General features: G+C 35.2%; 1 protein-coding gene across 3 annotated transcripts in view; it reads left to right on the top strand.

Moving 5' to 3' along the window:
- LOC150092606 (serine/threonine-protein phosphatase 1 regulatory subunit 10-like) overlaps window positions 1–19,820 on the top strand; it is a 447,296-nt gene that overhangs the window by 418,904 nt on the left and 8,572 nt on the right. For all 3 annotated transcript variants that reach the window (XM_090414736.1, XM_090414735.1, XM_090414737.1), the window contains 2 exons: window positions 7,750–7,807; window positions 16,417–16,722. In XM_090414736.1, the coding sequence (XP_090270862.1) occupies window positions 7,750–7,807; window positions 16,417–16,722 (364 nt within the window). The remainder of the gene's footprint in view (window positions 1–7,749; window positions 7,808–16,416; window positions 16,723–19,820) is intronic.

Below are 19,820 nucleotides of genomic sequence, written 5' to 3'. Positions count from 1 at the left end.
ACCCTTGAGGGTACATGGCAAGAATTTGATGATGATGATGATAGATTAGATTTAGCTTAGTAGTAGCTAAATCATGAAATGACTATTTTCTAATCATTCAGTATTTATTTTGGAAGTATGTTGTTGCAGACTTTTTTTTCTTTAAGTCACTCAAGTAATGTGTCCCTGAAGTTTGGCATATTCCTCCTCTTTCTGCAACCTGAAAATACAGAATAATTCTTAACCATCCAACCGGCCATATGGATAAAATACATCACTCCGCATACAATTCGTATCCATCATATATTTCAGTGTAATATCAATGATATTACAATTTTAATATGCACTTCGCATCCATGGTAACCTTGACGTCTATAGACGTCATGGCCAGTTGGGTGGTTAATTGTGCACATATAGACCTATAGACCAGGTGAGAAGAAATGTAAAGATGTATGTGTAATACTTTGTATGCCAACTGGAGGAAGAAGGAAAGAAAAATAGGAGCAATAACATAATTCTGTGTGAGAAGTTCATTAGCAAGTTCACACAAAAGCATCTAGTTACTTAAAGATATTTCATTAAAGAAACAACAACTTGGTAATGGTAATGCAGTATGGGAAAAATAATCATTCGGTATACAGATCAGTATGAAGTCACATGTTAATGTTCTTGTTTACTGTATTGTTCTGTAAAGCATATTGCATATCAGTGAATGATATATAGCAAAAAAAAAGTATAGGGTTTCAGATGGATATTGTAGGTTATGCACAAATTACTGAGGAGAGGCACCATTGTCAAAAACCGAATGGATTGACTCAGCCGTAGAAGCATTTGGTAAAGTTGAATGCAGTGATGGAGGGAAAAAATAATAAGAACCCCATGGCAGAATTGAGCATTTAAGAAAAGAAGAAATCATACAGAAAATTCCAGGAAATTAAATTAGCATATGCATCTAGAGAATGTAGGGAAAATTCTTTAAAATGTAAATTATTGATAAAAGTAGTTAAAGAAAGTTTATGAGAAGACTTATTACTAGTTTTTTATTACTGATTTGGATATCCCGAGGAGTTTCAGGACTCACTATCTGAATCCCATTCTAACTCAAATTATGGCCATCCCACCTAGCTTTGAATTCATTTACACTGGAGAAAATTCATATAGTGAAATGAAATAAAATTGAAAAAATATTTCATAAAACATTTCAAATTCAATAAAATAAAAACAGACAAATTCAAAGTAGAAAAAGGAGTAATGCAGGGTTCCCACTTTCAGCAAATTTATTTATCTTGAAGAAATATGCAAATCTATAGCTGAAGAACCAGGTCTACAAATATATGCCATGAATATCAACCACATCAAATATGCAGACAATATTATTCTTGCAGAATCTAAAGAAAAGTTGGAAAAAACAAACATTTTAAATGAAGAATGCAAAACTTTTGGAATGAAAATCAATCTAAGCAAAACTAAAACAATGTATTGGGAAAAAAAATTTTTTAAATAAAATTTAAAAAAAAAGTGTTTTGTATTCTGGAGTTGTGATTAATGTTGTTTGATGTATGAATTATATTCCCCTTCACGTCACCTTTCTCTTAACATGTTAGGCTCAGTCTTCTGTCATGTTCAAATAATTGGCTTCATAAATCTAAGTAATGCTGTAACAGGACAGTTAATTCCACGGAGTCTGCTCTGTCACTTTTGTGTACTCTCAGCTTGGTTTTATCTGTTTCGCAAGATGTAAAAATTCTGCAACTCCTTATGAGGTCACTTAACTTCATTTGAAAAGATCTCAGGAAAATTCTTCAACTCTAATCAGGATTTGTTCCCAGGTTTTAAGGACCTAAGATCAGCATTGTTACTAACCAAGCTATGATGACTCACTTATCCATTAAAACAGAAATAGTACAGGCAACTGAAATATTAACAAATAACTACTCTGATAGGTAATGAAAAATTGTCAAATATATTTCTGGTTAAAGGTTCATTTACATCATTTAAATTTAAATAAATCTAAAAATAAAAAATGTTTTGTCAAAAAATCAAAAGTTACATAGCATCAGTACCATGGTAAAGAAATTCACTACAATAAGCTGTCATTTGATCCCTGCATGTTTATAACTTCCTTGTTATGGAGTCTTTCCACTTGGTTATGAGGTATAATATGCTTGACAAGAAGTTGAACAAGATTTTAATGGCACTTTTGCATAATAAAGATTATTATATACATATTCACAAGAATAATAATTTTTATTATTGCAAATATTTCAGGCCAAAATTAATATGCCGTCATCATTGTATCAGCATAATCACAAGGTGAGGCTAGTACAAAGAATGTTAATCCTATTTATAGAGCTGAGCCATTGTTCTGGAATGCCACCATATAGGTGGTTACAAAATTAATGAGAATACAATTAAAGCCAAAATTAAAATTATTTGAAATACAAAAATCAACAAAATGTAGATAAATAACTGAATGATACCTCATTATATTTAAAAGCAGGGGGGGGGGCATACTGTTACCTGCCATTAATGAGGATGAGACTCCCAAATCTTGGCAATGGATAGGCATTCATTTTGATTTAAGTTTGGGCAGTTTAGAAGTGTTTCAGCACTCTCTTTAATTAACTGTATGAACCTAAAATGGCACTGATGTAAAAAAACAAAAATTGTGCATGAATAGCTGGAATGTTTTACTTGTTTTATAGGTTCATCAGTCAGGACACAGTTGATATTTTCAATGTTTCTGCCTGTCATCATTGACTTTGTCTTTTTAATGCTGCTTTTCATATCAGATTTATTGCAACAGTTATTCTGTTTAGTCAGGAAATCTTGCAGACTTGCGTTAGATTTATTCAAAAGTGTAATGTCATCTGCATAAAGTAAAGAGCCAAGATTAACATCACCAATTTTGATATGAGATTTAATACCACTTTCCTTCATAATGTGATCCATATAGAAAATAAATAAGTGGAGATAATATGCACCCTTGTTGCACACCTGATTTTACTTCAAACCATCTACCTGTATTTCCTTCAATTCTAACTGCTGACTTACAACTTAAATAGAGACTATGTATTGCTTGATATAATGTCCTATTTACATCACATAACTGTTTTCTATCATTGTGCTGACACTGCTTGTTTTATTTAGCAGTCTTTCAGAGTAATTACTCTAGAAATCTAGAGCATCATTATCTTCAGGTTTTCATGTCACCTTTATCAGCAGTACTTTCTTCTCCATTTCTAAGCTTTTGCAACCTTCCTGATATTTATTTTTTATGTTATTACCAAAGTTTTCCCATTACTTTTGTTTATCTAGTTTTACATAGTGCTTTGCTTTTGTACATTTTTCTCTGTATTCTCTAAGAGCACAAGCTGACTTGCTAGGAAGTTTCTATATGCTTTCTTCTTTTCCTTGGCTGCCTATTTAACTTCCTGAGTCCACCATGAAGTTGTAATTTTTCTGACCTTACAGACAACCTCACCACATGCCTCTCTGGCTGAATCAATCATTGTTTTCTTCAGGATTTGTTCCAAGGTTTTGTTTTTGTTTTCAAATTTTTTCATTATTTCTTTGATGATGTTTGTGTATTTGAGTCTATAGTTCACCTTTGAAAGTTGCTCAACTTTGATTCATTTTAAAACTTTTTTAAACACCCTTCTCAATATGAAATTCAATTTTATCCTACTCAACACTAAATGGTGATCACTTCTTATTTCAAATCTTCTGTATACTCTTGTGTTCTGAACCATTGGAAAAACATCGCTATCAACTATAACATAGTCAATGAGACTTGTCTTATTGTTTGCATCTTCTCTCCATGTGAATTTGTGCACATTTTTATGTGCACAAATTCATATGGTGTTAGCAATAACTCTGCTGTTTAGATCTCCAACAAGCACAACTTTTCCTTTTTCATTGAGCCAGTTGCCCTCTCTATAATGCCTCAAAAAATTCTTCCATCTTCCTTGATAGAACTTTCTGTGGAACCATAAGCAAAAATAAGCCATCATCATCAAATTCCTGATATATATTCCATTTTTTATAATGTATTATTTATACGCAGAAATATCTAATTCAAAAATTACAATTTTTATTGTAGCATAGGATATCAAAATCTGTTAAAACATCATATATCCAAAAATGCTTTAATCAAAATGAAGTTACGATTTACAATTCCTGAGTTAAAGATGACAAATGGTGTTTTATATATGTACTCAAAAATATAATGCAGAATTCAGTCTAACCAGATATAAAAATGTCAAGGCAACTAAACATATTACAGTAAATGATAAGTCAAGCATTTTGTCACATCTAAGTTATGCCTTTTACTATTTATCTTCCTGGTATATACCCTCAAGGAGTGTACATGATATGACAGTACTACACGAAAAATTTACATCATTACTAACTTCCTATCTACAATTTTCCTCCAAATCAGTCTGTTACCTGTCAAGACTCCAACATTATCAAATCTTATATTTCTATCTTCTAAGGCACTTTTTACCATATCAGTCCACCTATATCTTGATCTTCCTCTGGATCTTTTTCCTATCAATCTGGAAGAGAACACTTGTTTTGCTAATCTTTCCTCTCCCATTCTGATCAATCACTCCATGCTTCATGAAAAGAAAAGAGAATACTACCATACCATCCTCATCAACATATTGTCATCAGAATCCTGACATGTACCTTGTTGGGGGGGGTTACAGGTTATGATAGTACTACATGAAAAAAAAGTTGGCATTACCAACATCCCATTAAAAATTTTCTTCCAGGTGAATATGTTATCTCTTAAGACTCCAATATTTTCAGATCTTATATTTCTGTTTTCTAAGGCACTTTTAACTACATCATCCACATAGATCTTGGCTTTCCTGGAGGTCTTTTTCCTGTCATCCTGGCAAGTAACACTTGTTTTGCTAATATTTCCTCTCCTATTCTGTTTAAAACCCACCTGAGGTTAGCTCTACTAACACATTCCTAAATGCTAAACAATGTGAGGTTCATTCCTAATATTCCAATTTTAAATGATACATCAGAATGTCATCAGAATCCTGACATGTACCTTGTTGGGGGGGTTACAGGTTATGATAGTACTACATGAAAAAAAAGTTGGCATTACCAACATCCCATTAAAAATTTTCTTCCAGGTGAATATGTTATCTCTTAAGACTCCAATATTTTCAGATCTTATATTTTTGTATTCTAAGGCTTTTAACTACATCATCCACATAGATCTTGGCTTTCCTGTAGGTCTTTTTCCTGTCATCCTGGCAAGTAACACTTGTTTTGCTAATATTTCCTCTCCTATTCTATTTAAAACCCACCTGAGGTTAGCTCTACTAACACATTCCTAAATGCTAAACAATGTGAGGTTCATTCCTAATATTCCAATTTTAAATGATACATTGATGCCATCTGTTTACTCCCCTAATCTTTCTCAGAACTCATGTATGTGGTCCCTAGTCTTCGATCAAGTGTTTTATTTTTAACCCAGCTTTCAGATACATAAGCTACAATAGGTTTGAACACCGTCTTGTATACACTAAGTTCAGTGTGTTGACTAATTTTTCTCATATTCCATATAAACTTATTCAGTGACTTCCTTCCAATACCAGCTTGGCTAATTCTCTTGCCTATTTGCTGGCCTGGTTGGCCGAGTGGTTAGCGTATCCGCTCTCCAGCCAAAATGCTGCGGGTTTGAATCCCGCCGTGGGCATGGATGTTGTGATTGTCTGCGAAAGTACTAGTGGTAGTAGTCGGCGGTAGATGGCGTTGGTGGAGTAGTGAGACGAAGAGTCGTAGAGTAGATGCCCTCCCTCAGTAAGTCTTTGGACTCCCTGGAGGTGTGATGTAATAATAATATTTCCATATTTAATTTGCCATTTTCACTAAAATTTGTGCCTAAATAGCTGAAATGTTTTACTTGTTCTGTGGGTTGTCCATTCAGGATGCTGGTGATGTTTTCAGGTGTCATGTGTTATGTACTCGGCAATATATTTTTGAAATAGTTCAATTAATTTGTTTAAAGATATAAGAAATAAAAAATAAGTTAGTTAAAATGCATGTTTCTGTTTTGCAGTTGAAATATTGCAAGTTTGTTATTTGAAATGTTTAAATGTTTAGAAAGGAATTTTATAATATTATGAGGAGCATTCTGAAAATAAAGCTTATGTATGCACAGTGTTAGGAGCATGATGGTCTGTAAAACATGTCTAATCTTATTTTGTTTCTTCATTACTTCATATTGCAAATATCCCATCCTTAGAATATTGTTTGCATGTTTAATTGGCCTTCCTGTTAGGTCTGTAAAAACAAGTGCAACAACTGCCAGCATTCCTCTTTGGTACATTTTCAAACACACTGAACTTGATTCTCCAATTTCTCTTTTATTCCATCTAGCTCTTCGAGAAAAATATCAGTAAACTTCTTCTTTTCCGCCTCTCATATGTGGGGAACTACATTTGTACATACAGTGGTATATAGTTGAAATTATATTTCTTGTGTAATAGTGTGTAAAATATCTTGCAGTAATCATTTTGATGCATGAAAATGTGAGTACTATTTAAATCAGTGATGAATTATAAGGTTTTTATGAAGCAACCACTGGTGTGAATATTGTAGTTGTTGGGTCTCTGTAATATTCCTTATGATTGGTTATAATTTCTCTTTTAACTAATCATGAAATGGAAATCATCACAGGCAGTGACTAACTGCAAATGATAGTTTTCTATAAGCAATGCATTTGATGATTTCTAAAAGCAGTTAATCAGAGAAAATTGTCAAGTGAGCCAGATAATTAGCATTGGAATTGAACATTGTATTAGCATGAGTTAACCAAATCTGCACAGAATTGGGCTAAAATCAAGTATGCACATGTTGGATGCCATGGCAGTTGACTAGAAAAATAAAGCAGACAAGAATCAGTTTGTCACTGATTTCTCCAGTATTATGAAAGGGAAGATAATGTTCTTCTTCTTTTTTTTTTTTTAATATGTGGCCGAGGATGACAATCCCAAAATGAAAATTCAGTCTACAGAATGTTTCATCTTATCATGAGAACCAAAACAAAACCCTTTGTTGAAAAATGCATGCTCATTGTCTATTGAGATAACATAGGTGTCATTATGCAGGACTTATATGATGGGGGGAACAGCATTAAATTCACAGTGTTATGTGAAGTCCTTGAACAGGCTGAAACAAAGAATTGTGTTCATGCTAAAGAATAGCCACTGCATTTGCAACATGACAGTGTGAGGCTGAATGGGTCATGTTTATTGACTATTGAAGTGGTCCAACTTAAAGTTATAAAACAACCTCCCTACAGCCCAGACATGGTGCCATCAGATTTTGGCTATTTTCTAAACTGAAGCCAGTAACCACATTTCAAGAGTATTCATTTTGAAAATCATGAATCAAAGCAGAGAGGAGAAAATGTTTTCTGAATACTTGCAAAATCCTCAAAAAAACTCGTTACACAGGAGAAATTCTATTGAAAAATATTAATTTGTTGATCAGGCATGCATGAAAATAACGACTTAAAACTATATTTTGTTTTTAATCTATGAGCCCTCCCTTCATAAGATATAGAGGGGGGGGGGGGCTCTGTATATTATACTTTTTGTTGTTGCAATTATATTATCATAATTTTGACCATTTGAACAGTTTTGAAATTTAATGGTTGGTTAGTGTAATTACTTTGGATATTTTTTTGAAATATAGAAAGTAATTTCTTTTTATAAAATCGTTATTAAATTATTTTTTTAGAATGTGAACACTATGTATATTCCAAGAGACATGGGTCCCAATTGTGGTCCTGTTCCAGGTAATTATATGAATTTTTATACTTGAATATAATAGCAGTATATTTGAATATAATATAATAACTTGTATAGAGTGTGCCCCTGAAATCCTGATTGGATTCCTTTTCTATGTTCATCATTGTGTTCAATATTTCCACCTAATTTCTAGGCTGTCTTTTACACTGTTGTTGTGTTCCACTATTTATGTTTAATACAAACACAGTATTTGTTTTATTGATCTAATGATCCAGTTTATTCAGCATTATATCTGATTGTAGGTATCCCTTGGTGCAAGTAGTTTGTCCTTGAGTCTTTTACTTATCTTTGCATGTCCCTACTCTGTATTTAACTCTTCTTCCATACTAACAGTGAAAAGACAGCATATTTCAACTCTGTTTTTCCATGGAATACTAAAAAAATATTAAAAAAATAATCCCCCTTCCTCTCCCTTCCCCCTGGGAAAAAAAAAACAGAGACCCACAACACATTAAAAATACTTGCAAAAAAACAGTTTCCATATACACTAATGCCTACAGTCAGGAAATCGTTGTTATTCCTAATGGAACCTCAGTTGGTGACCTTAATTGTCCAAACCAAGCTAATAATTTACACAATTTATTTTTTTTTCACAAGAATGGCATACATGCATTCACTGATACTGACATCTCAAGTGTCAGAGAATGCTGAATTTTGAATCACGTTTATCTACTTTCTTAAAAATTTCTTCCCACACTTTGTTGCATTCATCTGTTGTCTCTATCACTCTCCAAATTCTGAGAACCACTCTGGCCTCTTTGATTAGCTTTTTTTTTTATGTTGTGCCCACTATGAAAGGTTATTTGCAAAACATATAGTACATTTTGTACCATGAGTTGGCTAAAGATTTTTTTTTTTTTAACATAGTCTGAAAACCCTGCTCTAGAGACCAAATGGAACTTTTTCGAGCCGCTTCAGATCTCACACTGGGCGATGAAATTCATCTCCCACTTAAAGATAATCACAAACATCCATGCTCATGTCAGGATTTGAAGCCTATCTTCCTTGGAAACTTCAGTGTCCACATCACAAAAACTGCTTTCCCTTCCCTGTGGGGCACCTGTTCATGGTGGAGGATGGGGGGGGGGGCATCTTGGTGATGGTACTCAATCTTTTAATTCTTCCTCTTTTTCTTTGCTTTTCTTCCAGACTGCTATCACTGGATCCAATATCCTGCCACTCTGTTTGCCATGTGTTGCAACTCTTGGACATCTGGAAAGGGGGATCTAGTAGTTTTGAACTATTTTGCTTTTACTTTAGCAAAGACAGGTTTCCCAGCCACAATCAATTGGCTAGTGGACTTGTTGCAGTAAGTCTCCTACCCAATGGTTTAGAGATGGAGGCTCACAGGCTTACTGTGGTGCCAGTTAGTGGGCATCTGTGTGTGTGGCTCCATGGTGGGTGGAGAGTTCTGGTGCTGAACCAAAAAAACAAAACCCTTGAGCATGAATTCTTCATCCTCAAATGTGTCAAGTGCCCTAACAAAGTCCCCAAGTATTGATACTATAGATACATAATTTGATAACAGGGGTAAGAAACAAGAAGTGAGACTAGTATTAATATACGATTTGTCTCAACATTCATGATTGGTGAAAAGCCAGTAGGGAAAATGTCACTCCTCTTTATTCTAAAGGGTTTAGAAGGACGGGCTGGTGACGTCCTTGTAGAAACATCATGTCAGCAACATTCGGAAAAACTACTGAGAGCAACATCGTGGGTGGATACCAGTCACAGTAACACCTCGTAAAACACTCAATTCTTGTAGAGGAGTGATGATATTAGAATGGATCTCCTTGATGTTCCTAGTGAGGAGATATGTTTAGAGCTTAAAGATCACATAGTGACAGACAGGTATGACGTGTATCCTGATATGTAGAGATAGTCACCTGGTTCTGACCAGGAACATCATCCTTACTTTTGATGCACCTAAAACCTTCAACATCTGTAAAAGCAGGGTATCTCAGCTGTCCTATTAGACTGTACAGCTCTAATCCTGAGATGGTTTAAATGTCAGAAATATAGACATGTCCAGACTGCGTGATGTGGTAGTAAAAAGCATGATAACAGATCTTGCTCTGCAAAGAAAGCTAAATGTGTCAACTGTGAGGGAGATCATCCAGCTTACTTCCATGCATGCTAGAAGTGGAAGGATGAAAGAGAAATACAAAAGATTTAAAACAGAACAAAATATATCATGCTTCAATGCAAAAAGGAAGTTAGCCACCACTACTCCTGCCATGAGATCCTCTTATGCTGTGAGAAGGTGGCAATTAAGAAAATGTCAACATATTTGTATGTTCCACCATCCATAATGTCATCATGCTTGAATTTTATTATCATGAGTGCTTCTCTGTAGAGTGCATCACTTGCATGATCTATTTTGATGAGAACCCACTTGTCAAAAATTGTGGCAAGGATAACACTTAGAGATAATCCTCCAGATGCTTCCTCAGAATAAAAATGGATACTACAGTATCCTCTTGAATGTAAATTAAATTTACCAAATGATCCCAACACATCAGTTGATATATTGAATATTTTTCCAGAGGAAGAGATAGACAGTGGCTATCCATACTTCTCAAAATCAATTGATAATGATAAACCTGACAAAGGTAAACCCTCAACTTCCTGGAAATCAGACAAGTCTATGAAGCCAAAACAAAAGGAAAATTTTTATGATGGAATTGTTGTGTGTTTCACCAAAATTTTTATTTTATAAACACAAGCCATTTTCTTTCTGTCTGCCTGCAGGAAACATATTTAAAACTCCATGAAAGATCTTGAGGAATTTCACTGCTGTATTCAAGGACAGAACTGGAGCTGGCCCTGCTCATAGTGGATTAGTTATCCTAGTGTGCAGTCATACTTCTTCATGTCCAGCTTAATACTGCTCTGAAAGCAGTGGCAGTTCACCTATCTGTGGGATTTCTTATTACATTATGTTCATTTATTTACCACTAGGAGCCGAGTTAAATGAAAATGATCTTGCTGCTGCCTGAGCTTATAAGTATAGGTTCAGGCATACTTTATAACTTTAATGGGCAAAATACTCTGTGCGGATAGTGCCAACACAAGTGGATGAAGTCATATGATTAAACAGATTCTTGAAAATGATGCCCTTCCCCTTTTGAATAATAGACTGTACTTTCTTACAATCTGCTCTCCTGCCATTTTACCACTGCTCATGTGGGAGAGTCTAAGAGAACATATATAGAACAATCATTTTCCTGTTATTTGCACAAGGTCTTCACGGGAACCATGGTCTTCTACATGGATTCTCAGGCAGAAAATGGACCAGGCTGACTGGAATACTTTTTTCCCCATCTTGTAAAAATTAATACTGTTCAATTACAAAAACATATTAATTTCCACTATCCAGAGCCAGAGCAGTACAGTGACAGGCAGCAATAAAAGATCAACACAGAGCATGAAATATATTTTGTAGATACCTTACCACATCATTACTAACTATTATAATAACGGAATTAACTCACGTCAATTATTCTTTATTTTTAGAATTTTCACCTGATTATCACAGGCATCATCAGTACTGGTACAAGGCTAATTAAACAATAACTGTTATATTCACAAAGTGCCACCTATGTAGCTAAGATTAAATTTCCTCAATATAATTATTATTATTTATTTATTTATTTATTAATTATTTATTTATTTATTTATTATTTATTTTTAATTATTTAATTATTTAAACAAATCTGAAAACACACCCCAACTCAACATCACCAGAGTTAAAGATCGGTACTATCAACATAAGAAGCCTGAATGGCAAAGAAATGGAGCTAACTGAGGAATTAGATACGTAACAGATTGACATAATAGGGGTGACTGAAACAAAAAAAAAAACAAAAACTGGTGAGATCTATGTGAGCAATAAATACAAAATGTTATATTCAGGCAATGACAATCAAGGAAAAGAAGGAGTAGCCATAGTATTCAACACAAAATACAAGGCTAATCTTCTTGAATGGCAGTCAGTCTCAAGTAGAGTAATGTGGGCAAATATGAGAATGGGAAACTGGACAATGTGCCTTATTTGTGCCTATGGTCCCACAGAAGGATCTACTAAGGTAGAATGGAGGAATTTTTTGAGGCTTTAGAAAAAGCAACTGACACAATGAAAAAAGAAAAGTTGGTCCTTGTTGGGGATCTAAATAGCAGAATAGGAAATGATTGTGAGACATACAGAAATATTTCTGTATGTCTCGCATAATTTTGGGAAAATTTGGAGAAAAGAGCAAAGCTAATAATAATGGCAAATATCTGTTGGATTTCTGCTCAGGACATGGACTGGTTATTACTAACACCATGTTCCAACATAAAAATGTGCACAAATTCACATGGAGAGAAGAGGCAAGGAATAAGAAAAGTCTCATTGACTATGTTATTGTTGATAGTGATGTTTTTTCCCTGGTGCAGGAAACCAGAGTGTACAGAGGATTTGAAATTGGAAGTGATCACTATTTAGTCTTGAGCAGGATAAAATTGAATTGCATATTGAAAAGAATAACATGTAAGAAAGTTTTAAAGCGAATAAAAGTTGAGCAGCTCTCAGATGTGAACTGCAGACTAAAATACACAAAGATTATTGAAGAAAAAATGAAAGAGTTTGAGAACAGGAATCAAACCTTGGAGATTCAGTGGCAAGCCTTGAAGAAAGCTAGAGAGGCATGTGGTAAAGTTGTCTGCAAAGATAGAAAAATTAGAACTCCATGGTGGACACAGGAAGTTAAAGAGACAGTGAACGAAAAGAAGAAAGCATATCAAAAGTTCCTGCCAAATAAGTCAACTTGTGCTCTTAGAGAATACAGAGACAAATGTAAGAAAGCTAATCACTGTGTAAAACTAGCTAAACAAAAGTCATGGAAGGACTTTGGCAAGAATATAGAAAATAAATATCAAGAAGGTGGCAAAATATTCTGGAGGTTGTTGAAGAAGAGGAATGGAGTTAAGAGTGCTGTAAAAGGAGTTAGAGATGATAAAGGTGACATGAAAACGGGAGAAAAAGATATCATTGAAGTATGGAGTAATTACTTTGAAAAACTGCTAAATGAAACAAGCAGTGATGACAGCAGAGTGGTAAAAAACACTGACCAGGCACGCAGTCAGGAATACATATTCATAGCTGAAGTAGAAAGAGCCATCAAAGGCTTGAAATGTGGAAAGACAGCAGGAGTAGATGATATTCGACCAGAAATGCTGAAATATGGTGGTATAAGAGTCTTACAGTGGCTGCACTTAATAGTTCAGAAAGCCTGGACAGAGGGATGAATTCCCGATGATTGGAGTAGAGCTCTCATAGTACCCATATATAAAAAGGGAAATAAAACTGAATGTGAGAATTACAGAGGTATTTCCCTACTGAGTGTTCCTAGCATGATCTATGTAAGTATACTTGAGAAACAGTTGAGAAGAATTGTGGAAGAAAAGCTTGGTGAAGAACAAGCTGGATTCAGGCCGAATAGAGGCTGTCAGGATCAGATCTTCACTTTACGACAAATAGTGGAGAAATCATGGGAATATAACAAAGATCTGTATTTAAGTTTTGTGTATTTGGAAAAGGCATATGACAAGGTGCCAAGAGAGAAGCTATTCAATACGCTACAGTTATATGGTGTCAATGGGGCATTATATCAAGCAATACTTAGTCTTTATTTGAGTTGTAAGTCAGCAGTTAGAATTGAAGGAAGTACAGGAAGATGGTTTAATGTTAAATCTGGTGTGAGACAAGGATGTACATTATCCCCTCTGTTATTCATTATCTATATGGATCACATTATGAAGGAAAGTGGTATTAAAAATGGTATCAAAATTGGAGATGTTAATGTCAGCTCTTTGCCCTATGCGGATGATGTTATACTTCTTAATAAATCCGCTACAAGTCTGAAAGATTCTCTGACTAAATTGAATAGCTGTTGTAATAGATATGGTATGAAGGTCAGCATTAAAAAGACAAAGACAATGTAAATAGGCTGAATCATTGAAAATGTCAACTGTGTTGTGAATGGAGAACCTGTGGAACAAGTAAAACATTTCAGCTACTTAGGCACGATTTTTAGTGAAGATGGTAAATTAAATATGGAAGTAGGCAACAGAATCAGCAAAGCTGGTATGATGGGAAGTCATTTGAATAAATTCATATGGAATGAGAGAGAAATTAGTCAGAACACTAAATTAGCTGTATACAAGACCGTGTTCAAACCAGTTTTAACTTATGGATCTGAGAGCTGGGTCAGAAGTAAAACACTTGACCAAAGACTCGAGACTGCAGATATGAGAGTCCTGAGAAAGATTAGGGGGCCGAACAGATGGCATCAATGGCAATATCATATTAAAAATTAGGATATTAGGAAAGAACTTGACATTGTCAGCATCCAGGAATGTGTTAGTAGATCTAATCTCAGGTGGTATGGTCACTTAAACAGAATGGGCTAGGAAAGATTAGCAAAACAAGTGTTCTCTGCCAGGTTGGCAGGAAAAAGACCAAGATATAGGTGGATTGATACGGTAAAAAGTGTCGTAAACGATAGAAATATAAGATCTGATAATGTTGGAGTCTTGACAAGTAACAGACTGATTTGGAGGAAAATTGTAGATAGGAAGTTAGTAATGATGTAAATTTTTCACGTAGTACTATCATATCCTGTATGCCCCGTGAGGATACGTGGCAGGATTGATGATGATGTTTGTGAAAAGAATGCTTCAATTAATGGGCCTTTGATGCATCAAAAAGCAGAAGAGCTTGCAAAAATAATGGGCAAAGAAAATTTCACTGCAACTGATGGTTGGTTTAACTGGTGGAAAAAGCGAGAGAATATTGTGTATAAGCATATTCCTGATGAAGAAATTATCAGCTGATGCATGATTTAAGACCAAGTGGCCAAAAATTATTGCTGAATATTCTCCCAAGGATATTTACAATGCAGACGAAACAGGACTCTATTTTTGTGCAATGCATGAACATACTTGTTTAAAAATGAAAGTACTGAAGGATTTAAATCTTCAAAAGAGTGAGTGACTGTTCTTTGTTGTGCTAATATGAAAGGTGAGAAACGAGAGCTCCTAGTAATTGGAAAAAGTGAAAATCCTGTGTTTTAAAGGTGTCAAAAGTTTACCTGTTGACTACTGTTCTAGTGCAAATGCTGGGATGACTAATGCCATTTTCAACAATTGGTTAGTTAAGTGGGATCTTAAATTAAAACAAAAAATTGTCTTGTTAGTAGACAAATCTTAAAAATCTAATTTTTGATAAAACCCCACATAGTATGTCAAAAGAAGAATTTGAAGATTGTTTGGATATTGATAACAACGTTGAAGTGGTGGCTACAATGACAGTGTTGGAAATATGTCAAGCTGTTTCCAATGAGAACTTTAAACTAGTAGAAGAGAGTGAGCCCAATAGAAGTATAGAAGAACAAATATTAGAAGCTCCTGCAACCAATGCCCAGATGCAAGAAGCTCTATGAATATTTTGTTGCTGTGTGCAGCATAGAGCAACAAACTTTGAAAGGCATTATGAGTATGAGCAATAGCAATTTATTCATGAACTACTATATTCAAACATGACAGACAACACTAGATAAGTTTTTTAAATAAATTTTATGTTGTTGCTTATTAAAAAGTTGTTTATAACAATAGCTTGAAGTAAATTATGCAATTTTTATTTTTTATATCCTTTGCTTATTGTTATCAAAAATCAACTGTCCCAAAGTGATCACAATAAGCAATATGTACTGTATATAATATAAAAGCTTCAATATATAATATTGAAGTCTTTTTTTTTTTTCATTATATATATATAAACCACAGTGACCATATATCTAATTGAGTGTGCTGACATATTGCTGATAACAGTTGAAGAAAAAATAAGAGGGTAATATGCTTTTTGAGAGCAGATACTCTTAGCTCTGCTGTTTATAGACAGCATTCAGTCTTCATCAGATAACATTGCTCCCACTTCCAAATACCACTAAATGGCTTTCCTCTAAGCATGAACTGTCAATGTAGAAGATAGCAAGGTTATGCACTATGTGATCAAACAGCTTCCTACACAAGTTATCAGATTTGGTCTTTTGTACTATCTGGTGGCCAGCTTGTGGAACTGCTTTACTCTTGAAGATGGATAAAACACCAGATCTGCAAGGATATCTTTCACACTGTATCTTAGAAGGTTTGAAGGGACAGAAGCTGGAACCCCTGCTCTAGAGACTAAATATAGGATCTGCCACTTCAATATGATAGTGTTTTACTAATACTAGTGCATTAGAAGAGTTGTTAAACTTATCTTTATAATCTGCTTCATCTATCATTGAATTTGTTCTTATGCCAAAGTCTTTCTGGTCAAAGGATGTAGTTGCTGCAGAAGCGCTGAATATATTTATATATATGTTTTGTTTGGTGAAATATTGCATTATGCAAGCAATATTTAGTACCCTAACTCTAAAATCTTCTCCCCTCATGATATGTGGGGCTCTTGAGCCAGCTTGGCCAAACTTAATGCTATCTATATATATATAAGTTAAATAAGAAAATTTTTGTGAAATATGCTAAAAGATATTTAAAATATTTGTTGATACAGGATCTGATGGAATGATCACATCTGGGTTACTTGGTGTGGCCCCTCCAGGATTTAATCCTCCTCTAGTGAATGAAGGATCAGATATTCCAATAGAATGGGGTTCTATGGATGATATTCCTGGTCAGTTACCAATTGGAGATCCATACTTTGCAGGCATGCATGGCAACCCACCACTTCAGATGGGTATGCCTCCAGGAATTAGGGGCCCAAGGCCTAGAATGCTGCCTCCTCCCTTAAGAATGCCTGGACCAGGTCCAGAAAATCACCCAAGAGTTAGGGGTCTTCATATGCCTTCACGTCCTCAGGGTAGGTAGTCATTATTATCTTGTTTAGCCGCAGTTAATTTTTTATAATATAAAATTCCTTAAAACATGGAAATCACTGTATTTATTGACCATAATGATTAAACTTGCTTTCATGTGGTTCGGTATCTGGTTAAAACATATACAAAGAAATATCTGACAAGAACATCAGGTGGAGAGATTGGGGGGAAGGCACATGTAGCAGGGCATGTATCTGTGTATGCATTGACAGTCATATTACACCTTACTTCACTTTAATGATGCACTGTTCCTTAACATTACATAAAACAAACTTAGTAATTTATTAAGCTGCTGATGTTTTCCTGAGTTTCAAACTAACATCCTCAGAGCATAAAAGTACAGGTAAACCTTGCTTAAAGCGATTTATTAATCCATCAATTAATGCACGCTAAGCGAAATCGCGTTAAGCGAATACAATAAACAAATAGGAATAATTATAATTCATCCATCATTTAGCATAAATTTGAGGAAAAAAAATTATAAAGCTATATTAGAGGATAAAATCATCATAGTCAAAAAAAATCGATTGCTTAATTTTTTATTTAATGTCTAAATATTTGATTTGAGCTACTTTTTTAGAAAAAATATTATGTAAAGATTTTTTTTTTTTATGTTGGGCCCATATACAGGAGGTTGGCTGGTCAACCTATAGTATGTTAGTACCATATATGGGTGGTGAGTTGTGAAAGGAGAAACTTCTTTACATTTGATTTGAATGACTGCAGTAGCAGGGATGAATGAGGAGGAGAAGAAACTTGTTCTGTGGGTTTCGAGGTGTGCTGTAAAAGGATGTTGGGCGGCAGCTGTACATGTTCCAATGGGCTTGATACAGGGTGGGGGAATTATTGATGCTGTTTCAGATGAACCTTTCCTGTGAAAGTATTTATAGAATATACAGATTGCAGAGACCAAGCATCTATGTGAAAGTGGGGGGGGGGGGGGGAGTTGGTGAGGGATGGGTCATTTATTAGTCTAATTACTCTCCTCTGTAATTGAGTCAAGCATTTTGAGGGAGCTTTTTGGAGCCCCGCTCCAGATGTGAGAGTAGTATTCGAGTGTGACTTGTATAGTGTTAACAGCTGTTTAGAGGTGAAGTAGTGTCTTGGAAGTTTTTTGGAAGCTGAGGGTGCAATGGTTGTGATGGGTTTATGCCAGGAGAGGCTTGATGTCAAGGTAATTCCGAGATAAGAAATTTCGTCTTGTCTGTGAATTTGAGTGTTATCGAAAACAATGATGAGGGAAAATGGTTCTTTTTTGTGAGAAATAAGGCAGAACTGGGTTTTACTGTCATCTGCAAATCTGTGTATTGGGTTAGAGGTCAACTGAAGTAGGTCATTGATATATAGAAGGAAGAGGGTTGGTGAGAGAACCGAGACTTGGGGGACCCTGGCATTAGTTGGATGGTGAGAGGATAGGGAGCCGTCTACCATCACACATGGTGTGCATCCAGACAGGAAGCTGGCAATCCATCTGCAGAAGTTCTGAGGCAGTCCAAATGATGGGAGTTGGCTTAGTAAGCCTTTGTGCCAGACTCGTCAAATGCTTTGGAGATATCAAGTGCAACTACTTGGGATTCGCCGAATTTCTCCATAGCGTTTGTCCATCACAGGACAAACGCTATGGAGATGGGTGATGTATAAGAGTAGATCGCCTGTTGAACGACTTTGGCGGAATCCATACTGGTGGTTGCTTAATAGTTGGCCACCTTCAAGGTAGAGTAGGATTTGAGAGTTGATGATTTTCTCCATTACTTTAGATAGGACTGAAGTGAGTGAGATAGGGCAGTAGTTAGATGGCAGTGATTTGTCACCCTTTTTAGAAATGGGTTGAATATAGACCAGTTTCCAGGTTTTGGGATATATACCAGTGGAGTAAGAGAGTGTGTACAGGTGACATAGGATAGGAGTCAGTTTAGATGCACAGACCTTCAAGATAATTTGAATAGTGCTCGACTTTTTCATCTTGGCATGCAATTTGCGATCACTTTATCAAGATTTTTGCAGGCTTCAAAGCTTCGTTCCATATCGGGATCAGCATCAAACAAAATTTCCTTAGCATGCTCAGTGTGATTGAAAACTAGCTCAAGTTTTTTTGCAGTTAACTTTTTAGTCGTAACTAAAAATCTTGTTTGCACTCCTTATCTTCTTCATACACACGCTGTTCTTCTAGTTGAAAGAGATCATTCTCACTTAGCTGTTCTGAATGGGAATCGAAAAAGTTTCTCACATCTTCATTATCCAGTTCACTAAATCCAAATTCTTTTCCCATTGTGCTGATTTCTTCAATAATGTTATCAGCTGGGTTGTTAAAACCAATCATTTGTACAGTGAAGTAAGACCTTCTGCCACACGACTCTCGTATTGTTGGCGGTGACTCCCTCCCATGCTAAATGAATATTTTCTACTGCTTGCTTGATATCATATTTTTTCCAAAACTCGGGTAAAGAAATTGAATTCCTTTTACTCGTTATTTCAAGGGCCTGGGCAAAGGTTCTACGAAGGTAGTATGCTTTAAATAATGATATGACCCTTGGTCCATCAGCTGAAGTAAAGAAGTTGTATTTGGGGGACCAAATACAAAGGACGAAAATAACAGTTGAACCATACCTCGAAAAGAGTTTTCATCATCCAAGCCTTATTTGATTTCCAAATTGGCAGTTTTTATTGGTTACATCGTCTTAATGATCTTGGATTTTGCGCATGATAAATTAACATAGGCTTGAGTTTAAAGTAGCCTTCTGCATTGCCTCCTAATAAAAGCGAAAGATGATCTTTAGATACTTTATATCCTGGTTGAGATGCTTCAATTTTAGTTAGGAAAGTTTTTGTTGGCATACGCTTCCAAAAGAGACCAGTTTCGTCAACATTGAATATTTGATGATTGTCATAATCACCCTCCTGAATTATCCTTTGCAATTCTTCAGGAAACTTGGCTGCAGAATCTTTATCAGCACTAGCAGATTCTCCAGTTATTCTTACATTATGCAGTCCAGCTCGATTTTTAAATGGTCAAATCATTCTAACCTTTCAGTAAAGCTTTCACATTCCTCTTGAAATATGTTCTCTTTCAATGAGGTAAAAA

Source organism: Typopeltis vanoorti, chromosome 25, assembly GCF_054136105.1.
Source record: "Typopeltis vanoorti isolate ZY-2024b chromosome 25, IOZ_Tvanoo_1.0, whole genome shotgun sequence".
Lineage (NCBI taxonomy): Eukaryota > Metazoa > Arthropoda > Arachnida > Uropygi > Thelyphonidae > Typopeltis > Typopeltis vanoorti.
Note: the sequence above shows the minus strand (reverse complement) of the source record. Positions and strands in the feature narration are given on the sequence as shown.